This window comes from Siphateles boraxobius, unplaced genomic scaffold (assembly GCF_051911475.1).
Source record: "Siphateles boraxobius isolate OS27281-9 unplaced genomic scaffold, OSU_SipBor_1 19, whole genome shotgun sequence".
Classification (NCBI taxonomy): domain Eukaryota; kingdom Metazoa; phylum Chordata; class Actinopteri; order Cypriniformes; family Leuciscidae; genus Siphateles; species Siphateles boraxobius.
This window is the reverse complement of record NW_027508799.1, coordinates 22,951,241-22,969,474: the sequence shown is the minus strand read 5'-3', so window position 1 is coordinate 22,969,474 and position 18,234 is coordinate 22,951,241. Positions and strand designations below refer to the sequence as shown.

General features: G+C 36.2%; 4 protein-coding genes across 5 annotated transcripts; 2 read left to right on the top strand and 2 right to left on the bottom strand.

Moving 5' to 3' along the window:
* Positions 1-403: 403 nt before the first annotated feature.
* klhl42 (kelch-like family, member 42) lies at positions 404-2,617 on the bottom strand. Its single transcript, XM_077233780.1, has 3 exons — positions 2,196-2,617; positions 1,919-2,112; positions 404-861 (listed from the first exon to the last, which is right to left on the bottom strand). Exons 1-3 carry the CDS (start codon positions 2,615-2,617, stop codon positions 404-406), a joined length of 1,074 nt encoding a protein of 357 aa, XP_077089895.1.
* On the top strand, positions 1,958-9,801 carry cwf19l1 (CWF19 like cell cycle control factor 1). 2 transcript variants are annotated; one of them, XM_077234343.1, is made up of 14 exons: positions 1,958-2,872; positions 4,091-4,175; positions 4,266-4,350; positions 4,442-4,543; positions 5,321-5,535; positions 5,626-5,741; positions 5,820-5,904; positions 6,464-6,613; positions 7,064-7,193; positions 7,557-7,636; positions 7,776-7,985; positions 8,337-8,456; positions 9,149-9,246; positions 9,376-9,801. In XM_077234343.1, the coding sequence occupies exons 1-14, from the start codon at positions 2,772-2,774 to the stop codon at positions 9,518-9,520; spliced, it is 1,722 nt and encodes a 573-aa protein (XP_077090458.1). In that variant the 5' UTR covers positions 1,958-2,771; the 3' UTR covers positions 9,521-9,801. The 2 variants fall into 2 exon arrangements, with proteins under 2 accessions (XP_077090458.1, XP_077090459.1); XM_077234344.1 differs by lacking the exon at positions 1,958-2,872 and adding an exon at positions 3,610-3,922.
* Positions 9,802-10,414: 613 nt separating this feature from the next.
* Positions 10,415-13,345, top strand: washc3 (WASH complex subunit 3). Its single transcript, XM_077234342.1, has 7 exons — positions 10,415-10,593; positions 10,725-10,823; positions 10,921-10,986; positions 11,462-11,572; positions 11,701-11,817; positions 11,929-11,993; positions 12,108-13,345. The coding sequence occupies exons 1-7, from the start codon at positions 10,543-10,545 to the stop codon at positions 12,199-12,201; spliced, it is 603 nt and encodes a 200-aa protein (XP_077090457.1). The 5' UTR covers positions 10,415-10,542; the 3' UTR covers positions 12,202-13,345.
* A 3-nt stretch (positions 13,346-13,348) lies between these two features.
* On the bottom strand, positions 13,349-17,639 carry dram1 (DNA-damage regulated autophagy modulator 1). Its single transcript, XM_077234341.1, has 7 exons — positions 17,300-17,639; positions 16,239-16,306; positions 15,310-15,452; positions 14,874-15,051; positions 14,612-14,670; positions 14,418-14,510; positions 13,349-13,868 (listed from the first exon to the last, which is right to left on the bottom strand). The coding sequence occupies exons 1-7, from the start codon at positions 17,428-17,430 to the stop codon at positions 13,827-13,829; spliced, it is 714 nt and encodes a 237-aa protein (XP_077090456.1). The 5' UTR covers positions 17,431-17,639; the 3' UTR covers positions 13,349-13,826.
* Between the last annotated feature and the right edge of the window lie 595 nt (positions 17,640-18,234).

Here is an 18,234-nt window from a genome sequence, read left to right as displayed (position 1 = left end):
CTTTTGAATACAAGGGCACTTTCAAAGAACTTCTGATGGAGATATTAAATATCTTTTTTTACAGTACTTTTTTAAAACAATTTTATTCATCAAATTCAAAATGTTGACCTTTATTTAGAAGTAATCATTTAAAGCACCAAAATAAAATTAAATACATATTCTGTCATAATTTCCTCACCCTCGTGTCATTCCAAACCTTTTTTCTTCTGTGGAACAACATTAGAATGATCAAGAATGATGACCAGATATGAATTTTTGGCTTTACTATCGCTTTAATATCTCCTGCAGGTTCTTTGTGCTGGCTGATCATTCTGATCTAGTAAACTGGTGTGGCGATCATTGTCCTCGCTACAGTAGAATCCGTTTGTCCCAGCAGCCTTCTCCAGATCCCCAGAGCGCAACCTCAGAGGACGTTGGGCAGGTAGAGTGAGCAAAGCAGCATGTTCTGTCCCAGAGCAGGGAAACGTCTGAACGCCTCCCAGGCATCTGAGAAAATGTTGTATTTGAGGAAGACGCGGTGCTCCAGGCTGGTTGGAAGGCTGACGTCTCTGCTCATGATGTAGATGCCATCGTTGTGCAGCGTGCAGGTGAGGTTCAAACCCGACTTTGACGTGTTCTCCTTAAGTTGCAACAATTCTCCCGTCTGCACGTTGTAGGACTGTACCGTCAGCATGTCCTCCGTATGGCTTAGCCTCCGCCGTCCCATTTCTGCAGGTTCTAGCTCATGCGTGTAGCCACCCACTAGGTAGATGGTGTCCTCCACTGAGAGCATCTGCTGCTTGCGCACATGAGCCGAACAGGAATGGAACACGGACCACGTGTCCAATACGGGGCAGTAGCGCAGCACACTGGTGTTCCTATCTGTCAGATATTAGGAGAAAAACTCTGAGATGATGGAATCTCGGGTCGTTTTTAAGATCATTTTAACGGAAATTTAAAGTCAGCATGAAACATAAAACTGCAATCTTCTTTTCTTCCCTAATGTTATGTGTATATGAGCCAAATGGCATTTATGTATTTAATGAAAAAGTACAAATTCATGTTAAAATAATAATGATGTGCAAGGATAAGACATTTATAATAAACATTATGATAATCTACAAAATATAAAAACTGTTAATTTTGATTTCATGGTGACTTGAATTACAAATTGTGTAATTTTTCCAATGTTTTCATTGTTTTGCAGTATCAAAGTTGCTACATCAGCCATTTATCAGTTATCAGCCGTTAGATGAAAATTATTTTAATATCCGTACAAGTTTGTCTTCATGGGTAATGGCAAAAAAAAAATCTAAAAGTAAAATAATATGTTGAAAATATATTGACTGATACCGTTAAATTAAAAATATATATATTTTGAATTCAATATATTTTATTCTGATTTCTCATCTAAGTAATCGTGTTCCAATACTAAAATTATGGCCAATTACGTTAATTATTTTCATGTTACAACCGATAAATAACTGGTAGTAAAATTCAATAATATTTCATCTAAATAAATTCAAGAACACCAATTATATTTAATGCTATAAGTGAATTTAGCCATCATAACATAATATACACTGTATGAAAAATGGATATTCATTTTGAGAGTTTTTAAAGATTAAATTTAAAAAACTTTAAAAGTGAGTGTCAAATTATGTAAAAAGATATTTAAATGTTAAAATTGATTAAAAAGTAATAATAATAAATGTTTGCCTATACCTTTTTTCTTCTTTTAAAATCTAGGTTAAAAAAGGGCTTGATGACATCAGCCAAAACACAGGAAAAAATCACAAATGAAGTAAGTAAAGACAAGCATTTTTTTCTTTGGAATAATATACATAGTTCACAATAAAAGAAAGTAAATGAAGTCTAATGCCTGGCTCTTAGTGTGTGTGAGTGTGAATGAAGCCATCTCTCAAACAGTAAAACACACCTCTAGAGGTATAACCGCCCATGACGTAGATCATGCCCTGACACTCACAGGCAGAGAACTCGGCGAGAGGTTCAGGCAGAGACGCCACACACGTCCACCAGTCCTGCTCTGGACTGTAGCACTCCACCGTCCCCAGACAATGACCTCCAACCGCATACAGCTTCCCACTCACGGCCAGGAGCTTGAAGTTTGATCTAGAAACCAAAAGAGCACTTACTGATCCCTTGCACTATTCAACCCACAAATAATTGGACAAATCATGATGAGTTAATTGTACCTCTTCTGGTTCAAAGGTGCAACATGGTTCCACTCATTCTTGGAGGGGTTGTAGCAGTGGGCCACCGAGATCTCCTGACTTGTCATTCTGTATCCACCAACAATAAACAAGTAGTTGTCCAGCACAGCAGATCCGTAACCTCTGACATTGATCATGTCTGGAGGAAGATTGTTGGCTAGAGGTTTCCAGCGTTGATCTAGCTCATCATACCTCAACATGGACCACGGCTCGTCCTGGTTTGCGAGATCCAGACAGGTTTCAGTGAAATCCCCTATTGTTACTAAAGTGGTCGTACCTTTCATGCGCATATCTCGGATCTGATCCCGCAGAACAGCCGGCAACATCTTGAACTCCGGCCTGCGCAGCATGAGATGATAATAGCAGCTCATGAATTTCAAACAAGCATTCCTAAGATCATGCATCCCGTAGACTTCAGAGAGATTGGAGAGCTCGACGCAATTCTCCTGCCTGATTTCCGAGAGGAGCAGTTTTAAGATGGAAGTGACTTGCAGAAAGGATGCGGTTTCGATCAGGTCCTCCAGAGTCTCGTTGGCCACCTGAACTTTGGAGGTGTTGATGAACTCCAGGACCAGCTCGAGCCCCGGCGTGCTCAGTCCCCGAAGCTGCACCGAATCCTCCGCAGACTCGCGCATCCCCGAGCTGTACAGCGCGCGGAAGTAATCGCTCTTCTCGATCAGTTTGCTTTTACTCACATTGTACGTTTTGTCATCCATCACGATCTCTATAATCTGCTCGGGGGATGTCATGTCTGCTGTTCTGGGGTCAGCGACGCTTTTTCATCCTTCGATGCCAAAGCCTATATATGGAAATAGTCAGCGCATTCGAGTCTGCTGACATGCATGCATAGATCCCATAAACAAGCGCGTCTTTTGAAAACAAACCGATGGCTTGCGTATAATAAAGGAACAAACTAAAAATATTTGAATTCATCTGCTTGTTTAAACATTTTTAATTTGGCTGGCTTATACAGTCAGCTAATGTGCATTCCTGAACTAAAGCGATATATTGGCACTTTTTTAAACGCAGTTCTCATTGGCAGAAATCTCTGTCGTGGTGTAAATACAGTTTATTTTCTTTTATTACGTTGTACACTTCGGGATTTCAAATGTAAATCAGTTCCTGTTTTGGTCTCGTGGTTTGTGTTGCGTCACGTGGTGTCATGCCCGCCCCAGTTTTGCGCTGTAGTATGTTTTTTAAATCTACATCATAATGTTATATTAACGCGTAAGGAAAACGTATTTTAGTTTGTTTGAGTTTATAAATTATGAATGTTCAATTTAACAGATGAAATTACACTATAAAGTTATAATCGCTGGAGAAAAATATTGCGAATAATAAACGCATAGTGGAAGTGTTTAATACGCTTTTACTGTGTCACCCTGTTATTTCTTCCGGAGAGAAACTTGATGTGCGTTTAGGTTTGTAATATATATTCTCGTCTTTACAAATTATATTCTTTAAATATGGTATTTTCTTTAATCTATGTAATAATTTATAGCACCAAAACCTCCCCCACAAACCCACATCACCGTCAGATGTATGTGTCATAATGAGCGGTCGAAATAATTTGCTCCCTGTTAAGACAGGGTTAATTTTGTCGACGCACACAATTTAACGCCAATGCTCAGACACAAGAGTCATTAATTTTAAGAGTCTTAAAGAAAGAATCATATATTTTTCGTTATGGAAGACAAGCCTTTACGAGTGTAAGTTTTGATTTTGGGTTAAAAAGCGTCATATGTGAATGTTAGCTGGCTCGTTATCCATCTCAATAAGTTATTTACAGTAATAAATAACAGCATAGGCGGATGTGTACTTGTAATAAACCAATGTGTTTTGTTTTCACGCTGCTTTAATGTTTCATTCCCTCTCAGTCTCGCATGTGGTGACGTTGAAGGAAGAATAAATGCTCTGTTCAACCGGGTGAACGCTATTCAGAAAAAGAGCGGGCAATTTGATGTGAGTCTGCACGTGTAGCTTACTTATTTTAAAGCGATAAACATAAGAGAGTGAGAGTTGTGGGTTTAACTAGACGGTTTTGTTTTTCAGTTGCTGCTGTGTGTTGGAGACTTTTTTGGAACCTCTCCCGAGGCTGAATCGGAATGGGAAACATACAAATCTGGTGCAAAAAAGGGTAAGGTTTCCTTGTATATCTTTAAAATGTATTCCTTTAATAACACCAAACAAATGTACTTAATTAAACTATGCTCTTTCTAAACCCCCAGCACCAATTCACACATATATTCTCGGCGCAGCCAGCCAAGAGACTGTGAAGCATTTCCCAAACTCTGATGGCTGCGAGTTGGCAGACAACATCACATATCTGGGTAAGATGGATCTATAACCTGTCATCATTAGAAAACATATGTCTTTGCTGTTTTAGTTTAGGTTAATATGCATGCAGTGCTCGAAGTGGGGCGGTACTCACCGGTACGCAGTACCGGCACTTCTACATTTTACACTTAAGCGTACCTGCACTTTTTCTTGCGTACCTCTACTTCTCGCATGTAGCCGGTACTCGACCACTGACAGAAAAAGCGCCAGTGTCACGCCCGTTGATATACTTCGTTTGCAGTGCGTATGCGGTGCGTATTTTTTCCGCACCCATTTTAACAGGTTCGAGCTTTCACACAGCACGCGCATGCGGTCCGTCAATGAGCTCCTGGTGCTGTGCGTATACAGCAGTGCAGAGATCGTTCCGAGTGTATTTTTGCTGTGCTGCACGCGGTGAATTAAAGTGACAGCTCATGGTTCGTGGTCAAAACACAGATTGACATGAAAATATAATAATCTCACCATAAATGCCACCATAAATGCATTTAATTAAATAAAATGTAATAATCTAAATGTATTTTTGGACTTGCAGACTTAGAGGAGTTCCGTTTTCGCACGCACGTGCACACACGCACGACTTGTTTTAATAGGCTACATTTATGTTGTTAATAAATAACAAGTTTTGTTTTTCACTGTAGAAATCTCAAATGTCATGATTTGCCAATGCAAGAGAGTACCGGCACCTTTCTTTTCCCACTTCAAGCACTGCATGCATGTATGTATTGTTGGGCAACGACTTGAGTTAGACGATTACGCTTTTTTTTCCCTAGGTCGAAGGGGCATTTTCACGGGCGCATCGGGCCTTCAGATCGCCTATGTCAGTGGCAGAGAATCACAACAGGAACCTGCTCCCTCACACTGCTTTACACGTAAAGACCTCAGTGCCCTGGTGGCTCCTCTGCTGTCCAACTCCAAATTTCGAGGTGTGGACATTCTCCTGTCCTCGCAGTGGCCTCGAGGCGTGTGGCAGTATGGAAACAGTCCCGTCAGTGCTTTGTTTGTGCTTGTTTAATACATTTCTCATTTATTTTCTGATCATGTGCTTAAGAATCGTTTGCTTTCTTGCCCTTTTTAGGAAACTGATACAAAGTATTGTGGGGTTTCGACCATTGCAGATCTCGCTGACAAGCTGAAGCCCCGCTACCATTTTGCGGGACTGGAAGGGGTCCATTATGAGAGGCTGCCCTACAGGTGTTCTATTACAGCATCAGGAAATGTTTTATTTTTTTCAAATGCTCTTTGTCTTACAAAATGTGTATACATTTACAGGAATCATGTGGTCCTTCAACAGAATGCTCAGCATGTCAGTAGATTCATTGCCCTAGCAGCAGTCAACAATCCTGCCAAGAAGAAGGTATTTTTGTTTCTTTGTATGTTTTTGTAATTTGTGTGTGTGTGTTGTGTGTGTGTGTGTGTGTGTGTGTGTGTGTGTGTGTGTGTGTGTGTGTGTGTGTGTGTGTGTGTGTGTGTGTGTGTGTAAAACATTTTTATGACTGATATTATTAGATATGATAATGATGTATGTAACTTATTTCAGTTTTTAGTAATTTTAGTACTTCAACTTTATTTATGTTAGTAATTAAGACAACACTTGTCATTTAAGTGTGTTTTTTAGATATATGTATATTTCACTTTTAATTTTTTTTATTCTTTATTTTGGTGTATCACTTTATTTCAATGAATTAAAAAAGGGCATATATAAACATCTATTTTCATGCTGCCTAATATTAATGTTATTATGCCTGAATTCACTTATAGCATTTAAACAATTGATTTTATTTTTTGTATTTTATTTTTAATTTCAGACAAAATAGTTTTATTTTACATCCCTACATATTTCATTTTTAATGAAGACCTGTGGCGCATGGAGACTGAATTGATGGTTTAACTGTACAGTTTATCTTTTCTCTCAGTACTTGTATGCATTCAACATTGTCCCGATGAAAACCATGGACCCCACGGAGTTAGTCAAACAACCTCAGGATGTCACAGAAAATCCCTACAGGAAACCTACGAAAGATGGGAAGAAAGAAAGACCGTCACCCTCTTTGGCAGACGCGGAGGTGTGTGTACAGTTTTTACTTTACTTAATAGAATTAGTATGCAGGTGATGTATTATTGCTCATCAAGTTTGGGGTCAGTATGAATTTTTTTTAACATCCTTTTATGCTTCAATATCAAAGATCCAGAAAAGCAGTAATATTGTAAAATATTTCTATTCAAAATAACAGATGAAATATATAAAATATATTTTAATATTTTTTAAAATGTAATTTATTCCTGTTGTGTAAAGCTGTTTTTTCAGCATCATAACTCCAGTCTTCGGTGTCACATGATCCTTTCAGAAATCATTCTAATATGATGATTTGGTGTTCAAGAAACATTTCTTATTATCAGTGTTGAAAACAGTTGTGCTGCTTAATATTTTTTGTGGAAACTGAGATAAAAAATTGCAGGATTCTTTGATCAATTTCTTTACTGTCAATTTCTTTAAAAAATATATTTTTGATCAGGAGGAACCAGCATCCCAGTTCTTTTTTGATCTGGGGCAGAAGAAACCATATCACCAACAACATCAACATGGCAGGAAGAGACAATCGGACGGGGACAGACCTAATCAGCCCAAACAGCCCAGAAAACCCCGTGAGTCCATTCACTTCTCAGAGGTGGTCTAATGGATCAAACTGAACCATTTTTATTACCTCATTTAGAAACACACAGCAGAACTTATTTCTGTTAAGTTATGTATCTTTTACTGCGCATGTGTGAGGAGCACCTTTTATGGGTGAGCGCGTATTTGTTTTGGAGTTGTTCGGTCTGGCGTCCTATGAGAGGGAGCGCGGCTGTGTGCAATTGATGGAACAATAAACTATTTATTGTCCGATAACAGTTGTAGTTATTAAGTTAGCAATTTCGATTCTTTGTAGAGTTGATTTTTGGGGAGGATTTTAATTTATTTTTGCTGGCTGCTCTTGACACAAACCTTGATTTCTGCTTTTATAACAGCACAGCCCACTGGACCCTGTTGGTTCTGCCTTGCCAGTCCAGAAGTCGAGAAGCACTTGGTCATAAGCATCGGAACACACGTCAGTCCACAAAATATGTATTCAGCAGCCCAGTGTCACTTTAGAAAGCTTTTAAACATAAAATATATCATCTGATATATTACAAACTTCTCTCCTGTTGCTTTTTCATGTTGATCTAATGTCAGTATTTTATTTCCAGTGTTACGTGGCTCTCGCTAAGGGTGGTCTTACTCCTGACCATGTTCTTCTGCTGCCCATCGGACATTACCAGTCAGTGGTGGATTTGGCATCAGAGGTGGTTGAAGAGATGGAGAAATACAAGAGCGCCGTCAAGAAGTTCTGTAAAAGCAGAGGCCAACGATGCGTCTTGTTTGAGAGGAACTACCGCAGCCAGCACCTTCAACTACAGGTCCATACAAAATATTGTGTCATTCATAATGAGATTGTGGTGTCTGCCTGAACAGACTGACCTGCACAGATCCCAGGTCAGTCTAAACAGCACCACATATATGAAAAGAGAGTCTGGTAAACTTATAGCAGCGCGGAGAGTGTAAGAGCCGCCCCACCTTCCACCAATCATAGACTCCAACATCATTTCATCAGTTTAAGTCTGAGTGGATAGACAATCTGTCTGCATTGACGAGTAACCATTTCTGAGGGACGTGTTCCCAATGATGACCAAATACATGATTTCCTTAAGTTATGAGAAAGCAGTGCATAATGGGTTTAATGGATGGAAACTTCTCTTTGTCATCCTCAGGTTGTGCCGGTGCCCATGGAGAAGTGCAGTACAGAAGACATCAAGGAGGCGTTCATGACACAAGCTGAAGAGCAGCAGATGGAACTGATGGAGATTCCAGCTCATACAGACCTCAAACAGGTACACATCTGTCTCCCTCAGACTGAACACTTCAAAGTTCGTCTGAGTTTTTATTTATTATTTCAAAATTAAAATCTATATACTTTTTAAATATAAAATTGTATTACTTTATTATATCATTATTTATTTTAAAATTATATATACTTTTAATATAACTTATTGCTTTCTCATTATCATTACTATTATTACATTGTATAAATTACTTATATACTGTTAATTCAATCATGTAAATTGTATAATGATATTATATATATATATATATATATATATATATATATATATATATGCATACATACACTGTTAATATAATAATTTTGTATTACAAAAGTTTATCTAAATTATATTTACTAAGTTATACCATTATTTTTAAATTATATATATTGTTAATAGAATCTATTATTATATAATGATTATATATATATATATAAAAAAATTATAATTTTTTTTTTTACTTATTGGCATATGCAACTCCGTTCACTTTAGTTTTTTCTTGTTGAAGTCTAACCTGCAAAAACAAATCCATGTGTATTCTAAAATCAAATTGAACAAATAAATTAAATGAATTTTTATGTTTTAAATAACTGTTTGAATAGTCAGATTGGATTTCAAGTTTTTATTTTTTGTATGTATACAACGATGATACGTTTTCTGTAAAGATGAACTGTCACTAACAATAATATCCCGAATTGCAGATTGCTCCTCCAGGAACACCCTACTTTTATGTGGAGCTGGATACAGGCGAAAAGCTGTTTTATCGCATCAAGAAAAATTTCCCTTTGCAGTTTGGCAGGTAATTGTTACACTAGCACAGTTCATCTACTCGGGGCAGTCATACACTAGTTAGTTATAAACATTAGTATGTGTTTGACCTGATTGTACAAACATGCTTCAGCATAACCACCTGTGTGTGCTGCCACAGGGAAGTATTAGCGAGCGAGGTGGTGTTGAACATCCCCATGCGAGCTGACTGGAGAGAGTGTAAATGTACAAAGGAAGAGGAGGAGGATCAGGCCAAAAAAGTGCGCTCTGACTTTGAGCCCTTTGACTTTGCAATGGATGACTGAGCAACACTTCTAATACATCTGACTTTAACACCTTCAATCATGTTTGTGAACTCCCTAAATGTGTCCACAACTGCTTATTTTATCTTTTTATTCTTTTTAAATTTTGCACTATAGGTTCTTTCCTCTTCCTTTCATTTGGCAACAGTTAGGAAATGACTGTTGTCACAGTGGTCTTTTAAAATATATCTTTGTTTTGGAGATGTATCAATCTGTTGGATGCCAATAAGTGTGGAATTTTGTTTTGTGGCTCCTAATTAAAGTCATTTTTCAAATTTGTAAAATCTGCATTTTTCCTCTCTTGTAGTAACAGTGTGGTGTTCGACAGTGGGTATACAATGTAGCAAGAATCAAACCCCTGAGATTTTACAGTTGTTTGCACTTGGTATACAAACAGTTTTGCTGTCTGAAATATAACCATCTCATAGCCGACGTGTGTGTGTGTGTGTGTGTGTGTGTGTGTGTGTGTGTGTGTGTGTGTGTGTGTGTGTGTGTGTGTGTGTGTGTGTGTGAGACAATGTTTCAATGTTAGTAATTAATTACAAATAGTAAAGTAATCAATTATATATAACCAATACGCTCACCTAATATTAATCGCAATATTTATTTATAAATAATACTCAACATTTACTCGAATGTTACATTTCTTAAAATCGACTTTCGTTTTTTGGGAGCGGACTTTTATTATGGTAACGTGGAAGTGTTTAAGGACTTTTGAGTTACAAGCAACGTAAACTGTTTAAATTTAAATATGTGAAAAAAGATTTGTATTCAAAATATATAAGATTTATTTAACAATGAATTACTCTTTAAGTTTATTTGTAACACAAAACAGTATTTTTATTAAGGTTAGAAGGGTTTGAAAACTTTTATTATGTCCAGAACGCGGAAGTAACTTACTGCAGTGAAGTCACGTGAGGAGGTATTTTCACAACGGTGCATTAGATGCACACTGCCAACTCGATTAAGATATTTAACGCGTAAAAATCTGTGTCTGATAATTAAAACGCAACAGATTTGCCGAAATGGACGAGGACGGATTACCCATTGTAGGATCAGGAATAGATCTTACAAAGGTGAGGTTTGTTTTACTTTGCAACAGCTGCTGCTCACATGATCGTCTGACACCTATGAATTATTTTTCACATAACGTATATATGCACAAAGCATCTGGTCTGAAACTGATCATTACATTTTCTTTCTTAAGGTTCCAGCCATTCAACAGAGAAGAATCGTAGCTTTCCTCAATCAGTTCATAGTTCACACCGTCAGGTTCCTGAACCGCTTTTCCACAGTTTGTGAGGAGGTATGTTAACCTGTCAGCACATCGTCTTTACAGTAACACTCAACTTATACATTCTGGGAAGTGTTAGTGTTAGACCTGATGGAATTTGCTTTTACAGAAGCTAGCAACAGTATCACTACGAATCCAGCAGATTGAGACCACACTAAGTATTTTGGAAGCAAAGGTAAGTTAAGGCACTTCAGGGGGGCTACATGGTCCGTGAAAATGTAAAAAAAAAAAAAAAGTGTTTAATTAATAACTTTAAAACAACAATTATTAAAAATAAATGCACAAACACTACATTTAAACAAATACATAAAAAAATTATTTTCAATAATTAATACAAATTAAATGTAAGATTACAAATACATTTGATTAAAACAACAGAGATAAATAATAATATATTTTCCAAATACTATTTTCGATCCATTTATAATATTATTTTTTTACAGTATAAATTGGGTCTTTATACGAAAACTATATAGATGCCTTTTAAATTTCAGGATAGGGGTCTCTTGCACTAGAATGATCATAATTGGGGGTCCGTAGTATCTAAAATATCCAAAACCTCTGACTCAAGGAACATGACTGTATGAATACCTTGCATTTTTAAGCTTATCTAATTTGATTTCATGAAACAATGATTTATACATTTTCAGTTAGCCTCTATTCCTGGTTTGGAAGAAGTGACAGTAGATGGAGTGAGACCGTCTGCAGTGACAAACGGCCCCGCAGTGGAAGGCAGTCGTGCAACGGGTCCCACTGTTGAGGTAACTGTTATTCTGATATATTAATGTCTTCATCCATTTATCCCACTGCATTCTGAGGTTGTAATAACATAATGGCACTCATAGGAAGTCCTTCAGTCACAATTAATACAAAATCCTTTTCCATTCAGGCATCTCCGCAAACACAATTGGCTCCTCAGGAGCCAAAAGCAGAGGTCCCAGCGGAAAACATCATGACTGTAGCCAAGGACCCGCGATACGCCAGATACCTGAAAATGGTGCAAGTGGTATGCGTGTTTCTCTTAAGTTTCATCATTAATAAACCTACTCCCTAATTATGTCTGACGTCATGTCAAATGTGTATGCAAATGCCCAAATTTTCCTCTGTATGTTCACAGGGTGTTCCAGCTATGGCCATTAAAAATAAAATGGTATTGGAGGGTTTGGACCCTAGTTTGCTTGAGTAAGTGTTGATGACAGTAAAACAAATGATGTGTATAAGTTGTTTCTGTCACTATTTGTATGATTATGAGCTGTTTATGTTGTAGCTAATATATTTCTTTTTTGTATCCTTCAGTACTCCTGATGCACCTGTTCCAGATGGTGGCAAAAAAGGTTTGGAAGAGCAAGATGATGACAGCTCAGGCAGCGAATCATCCTTCAGCGATTGATTGGCTCCGCCCCCTCCCACAGCTAACTTGGCCCGGACTTGTTAGACCTTGTTGGACTTGGCCTACTGTATGTAGGCTGTCATGAATCTTGCTCATCTCAAAGCAGGGTTAATGCACCTGAACGTCCCAACAAAGGACAGACATTAAGTGATGGCATTAAAAGGTTGTGCTACATCATGGAGGGCGGCATACTTGACATCTGTACTGGTGTTTTTTGAGGGCAGTTGCTCACTTGGTGAGATCGCTGATGATTATGATTATATTTGATCTATTGAAGTCTAAGTGCTACTCTCATGTGAATTGTAAAGCGTGTCATTTCTTGCCATGTACATATGTGTATCCAATAACAATAAAAAGACGCCACTGGGTGTTTTTATTAAATGGCCACAAGCAGCCTTGTAAATCTGTTCAAAAATAGAGTTTTTAAATTGTAGCTGAGGAAAATCTCTTTTCTTTTTTCCATCTCCAGTTGGAACAATCTTGAATTTACTTTGAAACGCGGTCATATCAACAAGTTAGTTAGATTTGTTATGATACTAATTATGTTACATAGCCATTAAAGATTTGCTTAAATTGTCTTTTCCAAAGAAATGTATTAAAAGTTATATTAAAATTCATTGCAAAGAAGTTTTTTTAAATATACTATTATTCAAAAGTCCGGGCTTGAAATTAAAATGTTTTTAAATGAAGTCTGTTGTGCATTAATAGGATTAGAAATAAAGTAAAAACTGGAATATTGTGAAATACTACTAGTTTAAATAGTTGGTTTTTTGTTTTAATGCATTTGAATCATTTATTCCTGTGATGGTGAAACTGATTGTCTGAGTGTCACATAATCCTTCAGAAACCATTCTAACATGGTGATTTGCTGCTCTAGAAACATTTCATATGATCAATGCTCAAAATAGTTTTGCTGATTTATTTCTTATTTTTTCAGGATTCTTTGATGAATATAAAGTTCAAAAGAATATGCTTTTCTGGTGTAACATTATAAATGTTCTTACTGTCACTTTTGATCAGCACCCTTGCTTATAGTATTCATTTCTTTTAAAAGTCTAAAAAAAATCTTACAGACCCCAAACTTTTAAACAGTAATGTATGCTGCTATTCCTATCATTAGAAACATTAAAGCAATCAAACAACATCATCATTGTCATGTGTTTTTTATTCAAGGATTACAAAATCGGACACATTATGCAATCAACAGACTTACATTCACATTGCACAGCATAAAGAAGGAGTAAAAATAACACCTGTGGCTCCCTCTCAGCTGCACTGAATTTTTGGAATGACCATGGAGAAAAACAGCCAAAGCAAAGATTGATTAAATGCAAATATGAATGTGCTATTTTGTCTTGGTTGATTATAAAAGGAAAATCACTATGATGAAACTTTATTAATTGTTAGAGTGTATTACATTTCAAGTACGTTTCATGCCTTTTTTTCCCCCAAGACCAAAGTGCAAGCTACAAAAATATACACTGGTAATGATTATACAGTACTGCAGCAGATCTTTCAACGTGAAAAAAAACGAAAAAGTTGTATAAAAAATACAATTCTATTAATAAAATGCACCAAAAACTGTGAAACATAACTCATCCAGTAACAGTATGATGTAACAGTCATTAATACTCTATTAAATTAACAGTCAGTTTCAGAGTGAATTGCTGTGAAAAGAAATAAAAGAAATGTTAAGTTTATCTAAGAGAAACTAAAAACGAATTTCACTAAATGTAAGTGATTAGAAATAATGTGAAAATCGATGGTACCACTTACACTACTGTTCAAAAGTTTAGGGTCGGGAATGTTTTTTAATCTTTTTAAAAGTCTCTTATGCTCACCGAGGCTGCATTTATTTGATCAAAATCCTGTATACATGTTGTGAAATATTATTTCAAATGAAAAAATCTTTATTATATTTAAATATATTTAAAAAGGTAATTTATTCCTGTGATGGCAAAGCTGAATTTTCAACATCAATACTCAGTATTGCATGATTCTTCAGAAGTCAATAAACATTAATTATTAACAATTTTTTGAAAGTTCAAAAGAACAGCATTTATTTGAAATAGAACATTATAATTGTCTTTACTGTTCCTTTTGATCAATTTAATGCATCCTTTCTGAATAAACGCATTCATTTATTTTCATTTATTTTTTTGACCCCCAAACCTTTTGAGCTGTAGTGTAAGTCTGATCATGTTTTATGTACTCACCTGGAACTCTTGGATGTATGTTAAGAAGAAGAAGACAAAACTGAAGGCAGTGATCCATTCACACACAGCACTCACTAAATGAAGTGTGTAGTCCTTCAGAAGCAGGGAAACAAGTCAAGCAACTTTAAATATTCAATATTACATTTGAATATAATCTGAGCTCTGAAATGTTTGGTTAGTGATGTGAATTGTACCTTATCATTGATGTCCCAGTGAAGTTTGCTTGTTCCAACAGAAACGGCACAGAATATTGCTGGAAGGAGGCGTTAAAGACAAACAGTTTGATCTGAAATGTAAACAGTGCATGTCTTCACAAAGAAAGCCAGCATGCTGGGATCACAACACTGGATTTGGATGAATAGCCATGGAAGGAGATGCATGTTCATGCACATTTACATTGGCAAAACTATGTTCAGTATGTCAACCAGCAGCACATGTAAGATTGAGAAAGGATACTGGGAAAAATAGCTAGTAAGGCCACTACAGCGAAGAATGCACGGAAATGACACATCCGCTTAGAACATCCATAAGGATGAGCGCGGTACGAGATCACGCTCTGAATGATGGTGTATATAGCTCCAAAGATGAAGAATAGTAAAGCACCCAAATCATGGACTGCCATCACCGTCGTCTCCTAGAACACAACAGCATCCATGAGAGTCAGTCAGAGTCATCATTTACTCACCCTCACAACATTTTTTGAAGAACTGCTTTTGTTCATACAGTGAAAGTCAATGGGGTCCAAAACAATATTGGAACCCAATGACTTTCTTTATATAGACACGCACACACAAAAAAAAACACTTTTCAAAATATAATTTTTGTGTTCCACCAAAGTACGAAAGTGAGTAAATTCTGAGAGAATTTTAGTTTGTGGCTAAACTAGACATACCTGAAATGTAGCAACCAAACACATGCCGACGCAAGAGACGATGCCAACAGCAAAAGAAGCCTTGTTCAGACAAGGTGACACGGCACTGGTTTTCTCGTGGACTCTTTCCACAAATTTATATTCAGCATACATAGTAGCAAAGGCTGGAAAACAAATTCCCTGCACTGAGTTTCATCAGTTTAAAGACTGGAAATTGCTGTGCAATACAGTCAGCAGGATTCACTCATGCAATAAAACAGAATCATTTCTCTGGATACTTTTATGCAGGAAAGTGCAATGAAAATAGTATTTATATCGGTTAAAAATTAATTTGAGTTCCCATGGTGGCTGTTGCTCTGATAACCTGTGATTTGGCATTAGGTTTCATTTCTGCAGTTCGTGAGCTTAGAATTATATGGTTCTATCTCCACTTTTGGTCGAAATTGAGTTTTTGACATAATCTTATCCATTAGGTGTTTATTAATGCCTGTGTGGTGTTATTTTTGTAAAAAAAAATATTTTGTTAAAAAAAAACTTTTATGCTCAATACCTCAGAACTACCCTAAACGGAGATAGAACTGTATAATTCTAAGCTCACGAGTTGTTGTTTGAGGTTTTGTCTGCAGTTATGTAAAACACTGAACTCCAGCTGTGTGTCATGAGTGGGAAAAAACTGTGTTTTCGTTTTCAGCAAAAAGAGAAGTGAGACCAGAATAAGTGAGATTCCATTGTTACTAAAGAAACGTATATTTGAGACATTCCCACTGCTTTCCTCTCACATGTCAAAAACAAGCAGTTTGCGGTTGATAAAAGTTGCACAATTTCCAAAAGGTTGTGACACAGATAGCAGTAAGGAGTTTCCTGAAGCTGCTGCTGGGAGATTAACAGTTCTTCTGAAATATGAGCTGGAAATCAAATCAAATCAGAAAGTGGCTGATTATTAGTCATACCTGCAAACGAAGTGATCGTCGACATGAATCCAAACACACAGCTCTCAGGTGGAGTTGCCCCTGTGTCACTGAAAAAAGTAAAGGACTGCTTTTCAGAAATGTTTACACAAATTATAACAACATTTGGTTACACTTTATTTTAAGGTGTCATTGTCACTTTGTAATTATATATTTAAGTACTGAGAAATATTACTCAACAACATACTTACTATAGGGTTAGGGTAGGATTAGGCTTTGGTTGAGGGTTAGTTCAATGTAATTATGCATCATTTACTGTTATTACTATGGTAAGTACACGTAACAAGGATACTGTCAAATAAAGTGTTACCGAACATTCATGAAGGAATTCAGAAACATTTAATCATAACCGTGCAATACTTTGTATTAAAAAATAAGCACACAAAATGTCCACAGTTTACTGTATGACATTTAATAAATGTGCAATCATGGCCTCACCATTACAATACATTAATACATGACTTTGAAAATATTTATTATTACTTATTTATTTTTTAAATATTATTTTAAATAAGTATTTTAAATTGAAATATAATTGTATGTTATTATTTTTAAATAATAAACTTAACTCTTTTTTGTTTATTTCAGGTTATATTATATATTTATATTAAATATGTGTGTGTGTGTGTGTGTGTGTGTGTGTGTGTGTGTGTGTGTGTGTGTGTGTGTGTGTGTGTGTGTGTGTGTGATTATATTATATTATATTATATTATATTAATCTTCTTTCAGGATATCTAGTTTGCCCAGCTTCCTGCACTGAATAGCCTACGACCTAGTGAGCCACGTTCATCTTCTCAGTAGAAAACGAAACTAAACCAGCTGCCAGCAAAAACTTTCTCCCCCCAGAAATTCTTACAACTAGGAGCTTTATAAGTAGCCTATAGGCTATATAGATGCATACCCCCTTAAAAATGACTCGTTACTAATATTACAAGTTATTTCTGGTCTATTGTTATGATAAGAGTTGTAAGAGTTGTCAAATCCAGATGTGTATCTAAACTAAAATCAAGCACAATGTAAAACGACATATCAATATTACATACCTTATATAAGGAAGGACAACGTCAACATCTCGTCGAAACAATGCGATGATATAAGATATTATGAATGTGCTCGATGACCAGATTACCAGAAAAGTAGGTAAAAAGCACATTCCTTCCAAAAACCAAACCATCTCGCCTAAGGGCTGAGTGTGAACGGTGCATCACCATTCACGGAGACAAAAGCAAAGAAAACAGCACATATCAGATATTAAGGCACGGAAAACTTGACTGAACAAATACTATATGCACAGTAACTCGACGTTTATAACTGTATCTATAGTGTCACGTGTTCGATGGGAATCTCTGATTCTCTTCCTCATTGTTTTACCCATATAATGTCACCAACCGCGAATGAGAACAACAGACAGAGGTTCTTTCTTTCTTTCTTTCTTTCTTTCTTTCTTTCTTTCTTTCTTTCTTTTAGATAAACTTGTAACACTTTACAAGGTTCCATTTTTAACATTAACATTAGGCTGTAGTACATTAGTTTACATGAACTAACAAATTTACATTTTCTAAAACATGAATTAGCTAATCCTAATATTAATTTCAACATTTAGGCCTACTAGTAAATTATTTAAATCAAAATTGGCATCTGTTAGCCTACTATATTCAATGTAGGCCTACCTCGGATAACATGAACTAATGAACAGTGTATTTAATAACTAATGTTAACAAAGATGAATAAATACTGAAACAAATGTATTTCTCTTTGTTACAAGTTAGTTAAGGCATAATGCTAACTAACGGGACCTTATTGTAAAATTATCCTATCGATAAATATTTGTAACTATATCAGTTTGTCATGGTGATGGCCAAAGTATTTCAAAGCGTCATTGGGTAAACTTTTATTGCGGTAAATGAGAGAAAACATTAAATATTTTTTTTTGTGTGCTCCCATTTGCTCAAATAGCAAAAGAAAAAACTCCACAATA